The following is a 15,374-nucleotide window of genomic DNA, read 5'->3' as shown; positions in this document are numbered from 1 at the left end:
TTCGATTTCTTTCAATGCCGAAAATTAAAGTTCGGTTCTGTTATACCTCGTTCCATCCATGAAGCTTGGCGAACTATTGTGTAAACGAAATGCATTGAACCGGTTTCATAATAAAGATTTAGATCCTAGAAGAATTTATACCGATATGTGTAAATAAATTAATATTCTTTTTAGCAACATTTGTACACCCCCGATATTTTTTAGGTAAAACATTTGAAGTCCAAATGTAAAACTAAAATGAGTTCATAATGAACCGAACCCATGTGTAAAACCGAACTGAAACCACCAATTTCATTGACAGATAAACCAAATTTTAGCTCAAAACCGGCCAACCCATACATGCATACACACCGGCATCTCCTGTCTACACTTTACTACGAAACTGTAGTCCAATAATGTGTCTCCTCACTTTTGTTAGGAATATATTCTTTCATTCAATAGTTTATTTTTTTCCTTTGTTCAAGCAAAACTCTGTCAATATCTATTATTTAAATAACATTGATTAATTAAGTCACAACAAATTAACTAAAAACAGGTAATTATAAAAAAAAAGTTGTAGGAATAAAAGATACCCAAATACAATAAAATGATATACAGCTTTATAACTTTAAGACGATAAGTTGGGCTGTTTATGGGTGTGGCAAAAAAAAAAATTTGATTTGATGCTACTTTATGTTTTATTTTTATTTTAGATACATTTAGGATGGATTGTGTGTGTATATACATATATATATATATATATATATATATAACATATGTATATATATAACATATGTGGGGAGATTTCAATTAAGAACCCTTTTGAGTTTTAAGAACTCGAAATAACTCAGTGTAACGATTTTTTTTTTGAATTCTTTTTACACATGCGTAATATATGTAAGTTACATACACGTAAAAAAAATACAGAATTTTTTACGCACCGAGTCGACTTTTTACATATGTGTAACGGACGTAAAAGTTAGTGTAACCACTTACATATTTATTCTCTATCTTACTTTGACTTTTTTGCCAGATTTAATCTCAATCACATATTCCAATCCATTTAATTAAATGTGTGGCCTAGAATGAAGTTCTTAAGTTTTTAAAACTCAACATAGTTCTCAAAATATCCCCCCCTAACATATGTAGTATATGATACAATCAATCCTATTATCTATATATATATGGGAGATTTTAAATGAGAACTCCTTTGAGTTGTGAAAACTCTAGAAACTCATTCTCAACCACATGTTTTTAATTAATGTTTACATCTTGTAGTCCACAATTAAAGTGAATAAAAAATGTAAATATAAATATAACTTTTTCTCTCTTCTAAAAACATATATAAAAATTAGTAAAAAAATGTTAAAAAATAGGAAAACATTTTGTTTCGATGTTTTGTATTAAATGTTACAACATATATTACATTTAACAAAAAAAAATGATGTTACATAGGGTTTTCACAACTCAAGTGGGTTTTCATATATATATATATAGGGGAGGGATATTTTGAGAACCATGTTGAGTTTTAAGAACTTAAGAACTCAATTCTTAGCCACACATTTTATTAAATGGATTGGATTGTATGGTTGAGATTAAATCTGACTAAAAAGTCAAAGTAGGAGAGAGAATAAAGTTGTAAGTGATTACACTAATTTTTACGTCCGTTACACATGTGTAATAAGTCGACTCGACGTGTAAAAAATTTTGTAATTTTTTTACGTATATGTAACCTACATATATTACGTATGTGTAAAAAAATTTCGAAAAAAAAAATTGTTACACTGAGTTCTTTCGAGTTCTTAAAACTCAAAGGGGTTCTCATCTGAAATCTCCCATATATATATATATATATAGGATTTGGTTCATTTCAGAAGTGTTTTTATTGCGAATGAGTCCAATTAATCACATTTTTTTCTTTTATTTCATTATTTATTTAATGACAATGGTGTTATAGTAAAATGAACATTTTTTCAAATTTAGTAGGTCATAATGTGTGAAGAAATTACAAGTAATTCTTGTTTTTTTTATCATATTAAATATTGTTGTTTATCAATATTAATTTTTTTATTCTCGTAATTTGATATTCATACCTTTATTCAGATAGTGGTTCTTAAATTCAATAGCACCGATATATTTACACACTACATAAATGAGCGTACACATGAACAACATTACACATACAAAATTCGAAATACAACCTACATAGTACGTATATGAACCTACACGGTACATAAAGGAACCTACACATAATAAAAATTACACATACACCATTCGAAATATCACCTACAGAGTACATATATGAGCCTACACAATAATGAACATACATAGTACATAAATGAATCTACGCACGATAAAAATTACACATACACAATTCGAAATACTAGATACATAATACATATACGAACCTACACAGTACATAAATGAACCTACATACAATAAAAATACACATACACAATTCGAAATACCATATACACAGTACATATACGAACCTACACAATACATAAATGAACCTACACAATGCAAAATAAATTTTTTTATTGCATTAAACAATATATAATAAATAACGGATAATAATAATAACTTGTACTTGTAAAATTTTCACATACACATTTGCGATACCACCTAAATAGTACATATATAAACCATACACGGGACAAAATATTTTTTGTTTCTTTACATATAATAAATAATAAATCATGTTAATAGTCTACCCATTCGTGATTCCACGTACATTATATATGAATATGCATGCGTATGCAATACATAATTAAATTTGTGTAGGCATTATATAATAGTTAATGCATTTGAATAAATATGATTGAAGATATTATAGTATTTGATTAAAGTTATATTTGTTTAACATTAGTTTGATTAATAACATCAATTAAAAAATAACAATTAAAAAATTCATATGTAACTTTCAGTTAGTTAGTAATGACAATAAATAAATGCTATTAATTGCTTAAGTTTCACTTTGAAAGTCTATAAAGCAAATACTAAACTACCTTTCTTAATTAAAATATTGGTAGATTAATATCATAATAATTACAAGTTTGCCATAACTTTTCTAATCCATTGATTACACATAATCAATGGTCCAGATTAATTTCTCGTACTTCTCGCTGTAACTTGACTTCTCGCATGATCCATCCCCTATATATATATATAGGTTTAAGTTCATGAGAGAAATGAGATTACTGTAAGTAATGTGAAAAATGAATATAGGCCACTAGTTTTATTTTAGGTTTTAAATATTTAAAAATACATGAAAAAATATAAATGCAACAATAAATGCATTCTCTCTTTTCAATTAATACAACTAATTTAACCATAATAAGTCACTCTCTAATTATAGATACACATATTCTATACGTGTATAGATAATATGTTTTCCGTGTGTAGGTAATATGTTTTCTTATTCTTATAACAAGTGTATGTTATATGTTTTTGTTTAGGTTTTATATTTTTTATTGACATTTAATGCTAACATATGTAAGATAGTTTTTTGTATTATTCATCAAATGTACCTACGTATTGATTGATATTGATATATTGACTTGGAAGAAATTGGTTTTGGATTGAAAAAAAAATTAATGTATGAATAAATTGTATTTGTGTAGGATAAAATTTTCGAGTGTAGGCTATATGTTTTTCGTGTGTAGGTTATACGTTTTCGTGTGCGTGTGTAGTTTATTGATGCTGAATTTTGTGTGTAGATTATATGTTTTCTTATTATTAAAACAAGTGTAGGTTATATGTTTTTGTATAGATTGTGTACTTTTTTGTTAATATTTATTTACAAACACGTGTAAGATAGTTTTTTGTAGTATTCATCATAATGTAACTATGTACTGATGGATATTAATATATTGAGTTGGAAGAAATTGATTTTGGATAAAAAGAAACTTTAATGTATGAATAAATTTTACTTGTGTAGGATAAAAATTCAAGAGGGAAAAAATAAGTTATAAAAATAAATTAATTCTTATTATTTTTCAATTATAATAATTTAATTAGTTGTATTAATTGAATAGATAACTATTATATTTATTAGTTATATTAACTAAAGAGAGAGTATGCATTAATACTTTCCTCATTTATCTTTAAGCATTTAAAGCATAACATAAAATAAAACTAGTAGCCCATATTCATTTATCACATTTCTCACAGTAATCTCATTTATCTCTGATTACTTTTATTGGTGACCTCCTCTTATGAGGTCATTGACATTATTTAAAGAATAAATAAAAAGATTAAATCATTTTCACAATAAAACCCAGGTTGCAACCCCAACCTAGGTCACAACCCACTTCTTAATTAGATATTCTTTCGTATTTTTCTTTCAAACAATTTGTTTTTTATATAATTTGAGTTTTATTTAATAATTTATATTGTTTGACTTATTTCAAAAATCTAAAAACATAGTCTTGTTTAGTTTAATTTTATGAATATTTCGATATCAATTTTATTAGAAACGGAGCACTTTTAAAAATATTTATTTTTTAATATTATTATAAAAAAAATTTGTTTTTTTAGTAGTTGTAAAAATTCAAGGTTTTTTTTAATAGAAGGAAAATTGGAAATAAATAATCCCACTTTTTGTGTATTGGCCGATAATAATCCCACATTTAAAAATCACTAGCAATGGTCCTACCTTTTAACCATTTTTGTCTCACTGGTCCTCCATTAAAAAATACTTAACGTCGTTATGTTTTTTCCCTAGTTTCAAACCGATGTTTTAGGGCTTTTGATCGGAAGAACGATACGAGTCGACCGATGTAAAACTTATCTCGAAATGGTGATCAAAATGACGAAAAAATGTTTCAATTCGGGTGCTTGAATTCCCAATTAAGAAAAATCAAGCCATTTGAATCACACTTTCGAAATAAGTTTTACATTAGTCGACTCGTATCGTTCTTCCGATCAAAATCCCTAAAACATCAGTTTGAAACTAAAGAAAAAACAAAACGACGTTAAGTATTTTTTTAACGGAGGACCATTGAGACAAAAATAGTTAAAGACAAAACAGCAAAACTAGTCCTTTATGTTTGTGCGTTTTTTCAATGGTTGTCCTTTCGCAAACTTAATGACAGAAAACATCTTTTATGCTTAAACTCATATCACGCTACGTCCTTTGGCACTAACTCCGTTAATCTTTCTCGTTAAATCTGGTCATTTGCAAGACAGATGAGGGTAGTTTGGTAATTTTACAACTTCCACTGCTCCACATCATCATCATCATCGCCATTCAATCTATCACCACCGCCGCCGCTATCGTCGCGGTGGTGGATTTTCCGGCTGATGGCTGCTACCGCCACCATCCCCTATCAAGTGGTTTTAAATCAGTGCAAAGATTAATGTTGTCGGTCAGCACCAAACTTGTTTCCGTCCTTTGTGTCAATTAAAATATATTTATCTGGTCAATTAAACAAGTCAGCAGCACCAAACTTGTTTCCGTCCTTCAAAACCACCATCCGCTACCGCCGCCGTCCATTTGAAGGCTAGATCTTAATCAACCATTCAATCTATCAACCACATCATCTTCTTCATCGCTATCCCCTCCACTGCTCCACATCCCTTCTGATGGCCGCTACCGTTGCCGCCTAATTAGATCCGAAAAACGAGCCGGAAAGTCCAGCCCCAGAAACCTATCAACCATTTTCCGGTGTTATGGTCAAAACCCACAAGCAAATATCCAACTCAGGTATGGATTCGCCTCAATTTGGTTTTGTTGGGGAGTTTTGGTTTGCGGCTGTCGATTTGAAGGCTAGATCTGAAACAAGATTTAATGTTTCCGGCAAACTCAGATCTCTCATCGGTGGCGGTGGCTTCCGGAGATGCGTGGGGTTGAGCCGTCAGCCATGGATGAAGTGTAAGAGAGAGAGAGAGGGGGGTATATGTTTTATATAAATATATTTTAGTTTTAATGATTAAATAAGATGTAAAATTACCAAACTACCCTCATGTGTCTTGCATATGACCAGATTTAACGAGAAAAATTAACAGGGTTAGTGTCAAAGGACGTAACATGATATGGTTTTTAACATAAAGGGTGTTTTCTGTCATTAAGTTTGTGAAAGGACAACCATTGAAAAGAAGCACAAACATAAAGGACTAGTTTTGCTGTTTTATCATAGTTAAAAGGTGGGCCCATTGCTAATGATTTTAAAAGGTGAGATTATTATCAGCCAATACACAAAAGGTGGGATTATTTATTTCCAATTTTCCTTAAGGGGGTGTTTGGTACAGAGAATGGAATTGCAGAGAAATGGAATAGAGAAATGGAATTGCAGAGAAAGGGAATTGGTCTGGAGAATGAGAATTGACTGTTCTGTTTGGTAGTACAGAGATTTCAGTAGAGAAATATAGCTGAGAATCATTTCTCTTGTTTGGTACATAGGAAATAAACAGAGAATTATATCAACTTTATCATTAGCACAAGTATTTTTTTCATAACAAATATTTATTAAAAAACAAAAAACATATAAAAAGATGCATAAATTCCAACCAAAATATGCATTGATCAAACCAATTCACATACAAAACATAGTTTTTAAGCAAAAAACATCAACCATAGTTAAAACCAATTAACATACAAAACATACTTCAACCATACACAACTATCCCATTGAACCATCGGTATACAACTCGACCATCTCAATTTTCTCTTCTAACCTTGCAAACAGTTCTGAACATAACCATATAACCAACCCAAAAGCGAAAGCAGCATGCATCAAAAACGACAGTTGGGAAGTTGGCAGTTTATTTTCTTAAGCATCCACTGATTCATTACTAGGTTTGGCTGGTTGCTCGGGGATCATGACCCGTCCAGTCAACGGGTCAACTGGGCGGGTGTCACGAGGCCCTCCTTTCTGACCCATTGCAACCATTGGTGGTGGTGGTAGCAGCCCAGCTCTAAACAAAAGACGTTGAACTGGATCCGATGGTTGTGCACCAACTGAGAGCCAATATCTGTATAGAAATGAAAACAAATGTAACACATAAAAGAGGCGTCAAAATAACTTTTTAAATATCAAATCCATATTTATTCAAACAATTTTAACACCATGATTTCCCTGTCCTTTGGCATTTTCGTTACACAAGTTTATCTTAATAATAATTTTTCAAGAATTTTCTAAAAAAACACGTGTGACTTCACAGATGGAAATTTATGAATTTGACCTTAGAGTCAGCCTGTACCTGATGGATTATGCTAAAGTGTTTCTTACTTGGATTATCAACTTACTGTAAGAATTATTTAATTTAATTGCTCCATAAAGGCAATTACTTTCTTCATTTTCCATCAACTATTGTTGACCATCTTCATATTATTCACCAAACGGGGGCTCTGTTCATGTTCGTTTGTTTAACTAATCAAACAAATTTTCTTGTTCATGTTCATTCATTTATTAAACGAACTTCTCACTGAACAGTTCGCGAACTGTTAGCTGAGCGTTTGGTTCGTTTACAGCCCTAGCTATGCATATGCAAAACAGAACAAGCAATGAACATGAACAACACTACAACATAAATTATTAACAGCAAAGCTAACAGTATCAGATCATTCAAATCACATTCAAATCAATATTAATAGTGTGAATCAAACAACTTACTTCACTCTTTCAAAATTAAGCCCCATTCTTTTACCACCATCTTGACCTATATTAACCAACCAACAATTAGTCGCATATATATATATATATATATATAGATCAAACACAGACTTAATATTACAACCACAAATCAATTTACCTGGCAAAGGGTTATAATAGCCCAAAACTTCTATGTGTTTTCCGTCTCTGGGTGACCGGCTATCGGCGGCCATAACCCGGTAAAACGGCCGGTTCCGGCATCCTAATCTCGCTAATCTCAGCCTCACCACCATTTGCACCCCCCGCCTGTTTCTCTGTAACAAATCTTACTAAAAAACACATCTAAATACGACAATCTAAAGTTCAAAAAACTCAATTCCACAACAAGCTATTCAACACGAACACAATTCCTTTCTATTCACTCACATAACACGATTTTCCCCAAATTTTATAACATACTTGGTAGAAAATTAACAGCTAAAACCCTAAAACGAGGTAATTATGTGTCGGGATGCATATAGTATAATAAGAGGAATGGATTTTGCTTACAGTGAGTTGAAAGAGTTCGTGAGGACAAAGGCCGGCTAAGAAGAGACGACAGACGTCACGATCGTAGTACTTCCGATTGACTTCCGTGACGTCTCCGTTACGATTGGCTCCCATTAACACATCCAGCTGCTTCCTGATTGCATCCATCTCCACACACTCGCTAGTGGTTAGGGTTTTGGTGTTCTGTTTTTACTTTGGGGGAATCCTTGCTGAAGGAGGAAAATGGGAGGAATGAAAAGGAAGAAAACGGAGAGAAATGAACGTAGAGAAATCCATTTCTCCGCCTTTTTTAGAGAAAAGAAATCGGGAAATGGAAATGGTTTATTTCCATTTCTCACCTCTTTCTTTAGTAAACAAACAAGAGAATTGTTTCCATTTCCATTTCTCACCCTTCAATTCTCTGTACCAAACACCCCCTAATAGAATTATGATATTATCTTTTTTAATGATTTTTATACTTCAAATAATATTGTTTAAAAAATAAATATTTTTATTAATTTTACTAAATTTTATAGAATAAACTAAAAGCTAATAAGATATATGTATTAAAATAATTGGTTTTGGTTGGGTTGGATTGGGTTGTGAATAAAAGTGAAAAGTTGGGTTGGGCTGGACAGGTGAAAGAGAGATAAATTATTTTTTTATTAAAAAGTTGAGTTAGGTTGGGTTGTGAATAAAAATAGTTCTTGAACCCCCCCTATATATATATATATAATGAAAACCCATTATAGTATATAATATAACTGTATAATGTATTTGTTACAAATATGAGTTGTATAAAGCGAGTTTGAAAAAGGTTACGGATTGAATTGGCATCAATAATTTACAATAATTTATAATGGTGTAGCTTGTTGCTTGTTTTCTTTCCATTTCGACATAAACAATAATCTTTAATGAATGAAGTTAAAAGTTTAATCCTTTTAGGAACAGCAAACAAATTATTTAACATTTAAGAAAAAGCTATTCTCAAAACACGCTTGTTTAGGCATAACTATTTTTGGGTGTAGCTGGTATATGTTTTGTAACATTTATGGCTACAAGGACAAAGATTCGTAGGGATATCTCCATAACATGCCTCATATTTTCAGGATGCTAACAACCTAACATAAAAGTCCACCAAAATGAAATGTAGTTATCAACTTTCTTTTGAAGAACACAATAATAGAATTTTACCTGGCCTGATATCATAAAAAACTTGCTATATATATGTATGTGCGTTGTTATTTTCGTACTTGCGTGTTCAATTTGAATGATTTGTGCGCGATTTGTTTGCTTGTCACTTTCAATATGTTGCACGAAAAAACATGAATGATTCAATACACAACTCTATGATACTTTATCTATTTTTAGGTATACCGTCGAAATAGGTTAAGAGCGTTCTTAGTTGTGTTTTGCCAAAGAAAGCTCAACTATACTTTATTTCTAACTTTTTGATTTCTCTAACTTGACGAAATCCATTTGTTAAAGTACACATGATGTTTTATATGTATAAACCGATAAACCGATTATATGTTAAATGAAACTCATATAAAATGAAGGCGCTTGGTGGCTTGACAAGTGGACCATCGCATTTACGACACGCGTAAAGTGATGTTGACATGGCTAATGGGTGCATGTGTGTTAGACCAGGTGTTAGACCAGGTGGCATAATAGGAGCTTGACATGATATAGAGTTTGTATGGTTTACCTAATGCCTAAAAGGTGTACACAAAAAGGTTGTAGACAATCGGGCCCTTCACGAGTTTATCCTTAGGTGTACTCTCATTTTCAAAGCTTGATGGGATCCCTAAATCACCAAGTTAACTTTTTGGAGTTTATTTACAAGTGGTCATTAATTTAAGTAAACATATTAATCTTTTAATCAAATCATATTTACGCATCAAGACCTTTTGTACTTGAGTTTCAAGTATCTAGTGATTTATTTTTTCTTCTATTTGTAATCAGTTATAAGAACTTGAATAGTTGCATTTGTTTATATTTACATAACATGTAAACTTTTGAGTACACATTGATTATAATCCGCTGGCTATGATTTAAACCTTAATCTTCTATTTGTAATATTTAATAGAGAAAAACTTTCTTTATGTTTTGAAATTGGTTATCGGCTATTTTTTGTACCATTGGCTATTTTGAGATTGGTTATCAACTATAGCTTTTATATATCCATTTCATATTTTAAATCACCATTTTATGTACTTATACCTTTGATTCAGCATATTTAAGTCAAAATTATAGCCAAAGTTTGATTTTGTTACTAACCAAACCAAACAAAAAATCAAAAAATTAAACCGAATAAACCGAACCAATTAGCCACAAGCTAATTGGTTAATTTGGTTGAGGCTAATGCCTAATAACCGAACCGAACCGAAATGAACCGTAGATTATTGTACACAGAGCCTTAAAGAAATAGTGTAACATAAGATTCTTTTACTGTCAGACTGTTCTGCTTATCCGCTTATAAAGGCAGGAAGTGTCAACGGATTTTTAGATTTACCTTTTCGCTAGTAATATGTTTGGTCGATGGATATTTAGATTTACCCTTTTCGCTGGTAATATGTCTGGTCGGTGGTCCATTAGTGATTATTCTTTTTAACTCTGATCTCTTTATCCAAGAAGTTGTTTTTCTAGTAGTGATAACCAGTTGTATGTTATTATTATTTAAGTATCAAAATAATGGTTGTCTAAAACTATAACAAATTTGTTGTTTTCTTCTTGTTTAATGGAATATTTAAGTCAAATAACTTGGCTATTGTTCTTAAGTGCAGGCAAAGTCCTTAACAATGGTTGATTAAAGTCAAACATTGGCTACTAGATGAGTTTCAAGGGCGTCGACAAAAGGGAAGGTTTTGGCAATAGTCTTTTCACTTTATTTTTAGTAATTAGTATTATAATCAAAAACTTTATTATTTTACAAACTAATTAAGTAGATATATTATTATCCAAAAGCATTTTTAAAAATATTAGAAAAGCTTCATGCACATAATCCATAGATTCTTTAATGGTGTAAACATCATGCATGGCCCATGGCTTTTGAGCTTGTAAATTTAAAGCCTATATAAACAACCCTTGCCCATCTTATTTTCATATAAAATAATCCATTTTCATGAGGTTTATTAGCTACCAAAAGATGGCTAAATTCATGATTTTTCACTTTGCTTTAATTTTCACTTTTCTTTATGTTGTTGTTCATGGTGCCAATCCTAGCACCACATTTTCGGTATGTAGTCGAGCCCCTTATCCCGAAATTTGCACTTATCATATTGGCAAGACTAGTGTCGAAACACCATTGGAGATTCGCCAAACGACCCTTGTGTCTACTTTGGCTCAAGCTAAACATGCCCATAAGCTTGTTTCGGCTATGGACTTGAGTTCTTTAGATCCAAAGGCTAAGTTGGCTTGGGCCGATTGTTTGGAGCTATATGAAGACTCGGTTTACCAACTAAATCATTCTATGGGCTCCACTAATAGTCATGATATCCAAACGTGGCTTAGCTCGGCCGCTACAAACCATGAAACATGCCAAACTGGTTTTCATGACTTTAAGTTGTCTTCTCATTTTCAAACTTTTAAAGTTTCCTTAAGTAGCTTCTCAAAGCACCTTAGCAACTCCCTTGCTATAAACAAAGCCTTAACTCCATTACTTTTAAGTTCTACACAACTTAAAGGGAGAAAACTCATGGAAACAAACAACTTCCCAAAATGGTTGTCTAAAAGTGATAGAAAGCTCCTTGCAACGCCCTCGGTTGCTACCTCAGCCGACATCGTGGTTGCTCAAGATGGGTCTGGTAACTACAAAACCATATCCGAGGCCATTGCAGCCGTGCCTAAGCTTAGAAAAGGAAACTCAAGGTTTGTCATATATGTGAAAGCGGGTGTGTACAAGGAGAATGTCGATATCAAAAAAACAATACATAATTTGATGCTTGTTGGAGATGGAATGGGTTCGACGATTGTTACAAGCAACAAAAATGCGCAAGACGGCTCAACAACTTTTCGGTCTGCAACCTTTGGTAATTAGTTAATTCATTCAACTTGTCGCATATTATTGTTAAACAAAATCATAAAGTAATTAACCTTTACTCCTTTAGGACCTTTTTATTATATGTCATGCTCATGCATGTTATATATTTATAACATTTTCTTGCATATCATTTAGTAGGTGACGTTGATTATGGGTTCCATTTAGTGAAGACTTTACTATTATTGATAGTTACGTAAGAAACTAACATCTATAAATTCTGGTTCGGATATAATTAAAACTTTAATATAATTAATATATATCAAAAGACTTTTGAACATTAGACATCAACGGAAAATAAATATTTAGTCATATCTATCCATTTATTGATAATAAATATGAACATTATTATCAACCCAAACTGGAAATAATTATATTTCGTTTTATTTTTCTAATTAAATTAAAATTAATACTAGTATATGTGACATAAAATTGTCACTGTTATTAATACAAGTTTAATATTAACCTTATCTTACATGTCAAGTCGTTCTAGATGTCTTTTAGGATATTATATTCAATCAAATTAATCTTTCTTTGCTTCAATTTATGAAACAAAATAAACTGATGGCCACTACATATACCATGAAGTCAATGATCCGGACACAATTAAAACACCATATTAATAAAAGTAACATTGTAACAAGTTGTTATCATTACTTTATATATTGAGTATAAAAGTTTTAAGCCTAATGTATATGTTACACTACCAGCCGTTTCCGGAGCCGGGTTCATCGCTAGAGACATGACATTCGAAAACACGGCTGGCCCCGCAAAGCACCAAGCCGTCGCCTTTCGGTCCGGGTCAGACCTGTCAGTCGTGTATGGGTGCGCTTTCAAAGGATACCAAGATACTTTATATGTATACTCAGGACGTCAATTTTACCGCAACTGTCAAATATATGGGACCCAAGACTTCGTATTTGGTAACGCAGCCGCGGTTCTCCAAAGTTGTAACATATATGTAAGAAAACCAATGGGTGGTCAAATGAACACCATCACGGCTCAAGCCCGAAAATACTGGCATCATAATACACAACTCGGGTGTGTCGGCCTCTTCTGATTTTCGAGGCTCAGAGGGTTCGGTCAAGACATTTCTCAGTCGGCCATGGAAACAGTATTCAAGAACCGTGTTCATGAAATGCTCACTTGATAGTTTAATCAATTCGGCCGGCTGGCTACCATGGAGTGGTAACTTTGCTTTAAATACACTATACTATGGTGAATATATGAACACGGGTGGTGGGGCCGGGACAGGTGGTAGAGTGAAGTGGCGTGGATATCACGTTATCACGAATGCTGCGGAGGCGACAAAATTTACTGTTGGTGACTTCTTGGATGGTGCTTCATGGATACCGGGGACCGGGTTGCCATATACCGGGGATGAAGTTAAACTTGATGTCATTTTCAAGTTATATAAAAGTAGGGTGGCTTACACTTTATAGTAGTTTTCTTAAGGGAAAATGACTTGTAATAAATGGGGTCCAAATGTCATTAGCTTGTGTTTTGTTTGGTACTAAATGTATATATGTATGGATGAAAATAGAGTATGCTTTTACATTGAATATGTGACATCAAAGTAAATGAAAAATGTTATAAGCTTGGTTTTATATATTTGTATAAATAAATGGCTATTACTTATCAAGACTATGTGTATATAAGACTATGCATAGAGATTGAAGTTTTGTCAAAAGATTAATAATTTAAGTTTAAATATAACAAAATTATCTTTGTCATCAATAAAGCAAAGCCATATATTGTGTGCAAATGATTTGTGGATATTATCAAGCGGGTTGTACAAGAGTCACAAGATATATAATGTACATTATTAAATGTCTAACTGGATACATTTTAAGTTAGACTCATGTGTCATAGTCAAGATACCAAAGGCTTAAATGAATAGCTTAGAAATAGTTTGGAAGGATATTCTCGTGTTGACAATATGAATATATTATTATATATTGTGGTAATTGGGTAACATAGTCAATTAGTCATAGTCATGAAGATACCAAAGGCTTAACTCAGAAAATCAAAATAAAATATGTGAACTTCTTGTTAGCAAATGGATAATATTCGTAGATACAAGATGCATGTTCTCACACTCAGACTCTGAGCTTCTATTTTATCAAATATGTACATATATTTTTTTTTCATATTTCTACGTGATTGAATTTTGTTTATGGATGACAACTGAACTTAAGCGCGATGAAAAAGCCCAAAACATCTGTGATGAATATTCGGGTATTCGGTCGGTTTTAAAACATTGCAGTTATGGGATAGGTATGGTTAGGAGATATCTGACCTGATTACCTGAAAAAATATACATGTTTGTTCAAATCATATGCCTGAAATTTTTTAATTTGAAACATTATTTTCTATTAACTGTGGTCTAGTAATGACTCATTCTAATAGTTTTATTACGCGATGCCCCCTTGATCATCAGCCTAGTCTCGGGGGCTAGCAATATTTTTGTGACATCCCTCGATTTCGGGTCAAATGGTATTTATTTTGTATTTGTTTTTATGTTGTAAACCGACCCGATTTATATCCCGAACATTTCAAATATATAAAATATTGGATTTTATGTTACTAAAACATTCCCGCTTGTCTAATTTGAAAAACCCCTTTTACGGATTCGAAAACGGACTTAAAACGCTCAAGATACATCAAAAACGAACTTCCGGGCGCGAACCGACGTGCTGACCAGCAGCAGCCCCATTTTTGTTTTTTTTTTGTTGTTGTTTTGTGACTTGTCTTGACCCCTCTTGCATGCAAACCTTGATATCACACCCCATGCTTGACCCTTTCAACTCACCCTATATATACACCCCTATCCCCTTCATTAATCCTTACTCATTCATCTCTTTCTCTTTCAATTCTCAAGCATTCAAAGGTGTTTTTCATATTTTTTTGGCAGTTTGACTTTCCAAAGTTAAACTGACCATAGTCTTACATTATAATCAACTTGTTAACACTTATTTATACTTGAAGATTGTTATACAACATATATATAATAGCACCCTTTGTACCTTCGGTGGACATTTCTCCGGTCTCGGTCGGTTAAGTGTCCGGCCCATAAGACAAAGCTACATGGAGGACTCGTAGTAGTCATTGATTATATATATTTTCCGCATCTAACTATCAAAATTGTTATACTTGTTTAACTTCTGCTCATCTTAGTTCTATTTTACATTTTGAGTTCCATGGTTATGGGTTTGTAGAGACTAGCCTCGGTT

General features: G+C 32.2%; 1 protein-coding gene and 1 pseudogene across 2 annotated transcripts; one reads left to right on the top strand and one right to left on the bottom strand.

Annotated features, from left to right (window-relative positions):
* Positions 1 to 6,656: 6,656 nt before the first annotated feature.
* LOC143626092 (small ribosomal subunit protein bS16m/bS16c-like) lies at positions 6,657 to 7,867 on the bottom strand. The gene is made up of 3 exons (XM_077096260.1): positions 7,735 to 7,867; positions 7,596 to 7,641; positions 6,657 to 6,954 (listed from the first exon to the last, which is right to left on the bottom strand). The coding sequence occupies exons 1-3, from the start codon at positions 7,865 to 7,867 to the stop codon at positions 6,753 to 6,755; spliced, it is 381 nt and encodes a 126-aa protein (XP_076952375.1). The 3' UTR covers positions 6,657 to 6,752.
* Positions 7,868 to 11,184: 3,317 nt separating this feature from the next.
* On the top strand, positions 11,185 to 13,583 carry LOC143626034 (pectinesterase pseudogene; annotated as a pseudogene). The gene is made up of 2 exons (XR_013152362.1): positions 11,185 to 12,133; positions 12,852 to 13,583. The product of XR_013152362.1 is annotated as a pectinesterase pseudogene (transcript).
* The last annotated feature ends 1,791 nt before the right edge of the window (positions 13,584 to 15,374 follow it).

Source organism: Bidens hawaiensis, unplaced genomic scaffold (genome assembly GCF_021521415.1).
Source record: "Bidens hawaiensis isolate Kalapana, Puna unplaced genomic scaffold, B.hawaiensis_p1.1 tig00004282_1, whole genome shotgun sequence".
Lineage (NCBI taxonomy): Eukaryota > Viridiplantae > Streptophyta > Magnoliopsida > Asterales > Asteraceae > Bidens > Bidens hawaiensis.
The sequence above is the reverse complement of the archived record's forward strand: the minus strand, read 5'-3'. Positions and strand labels throughout refer to the sequence as shown.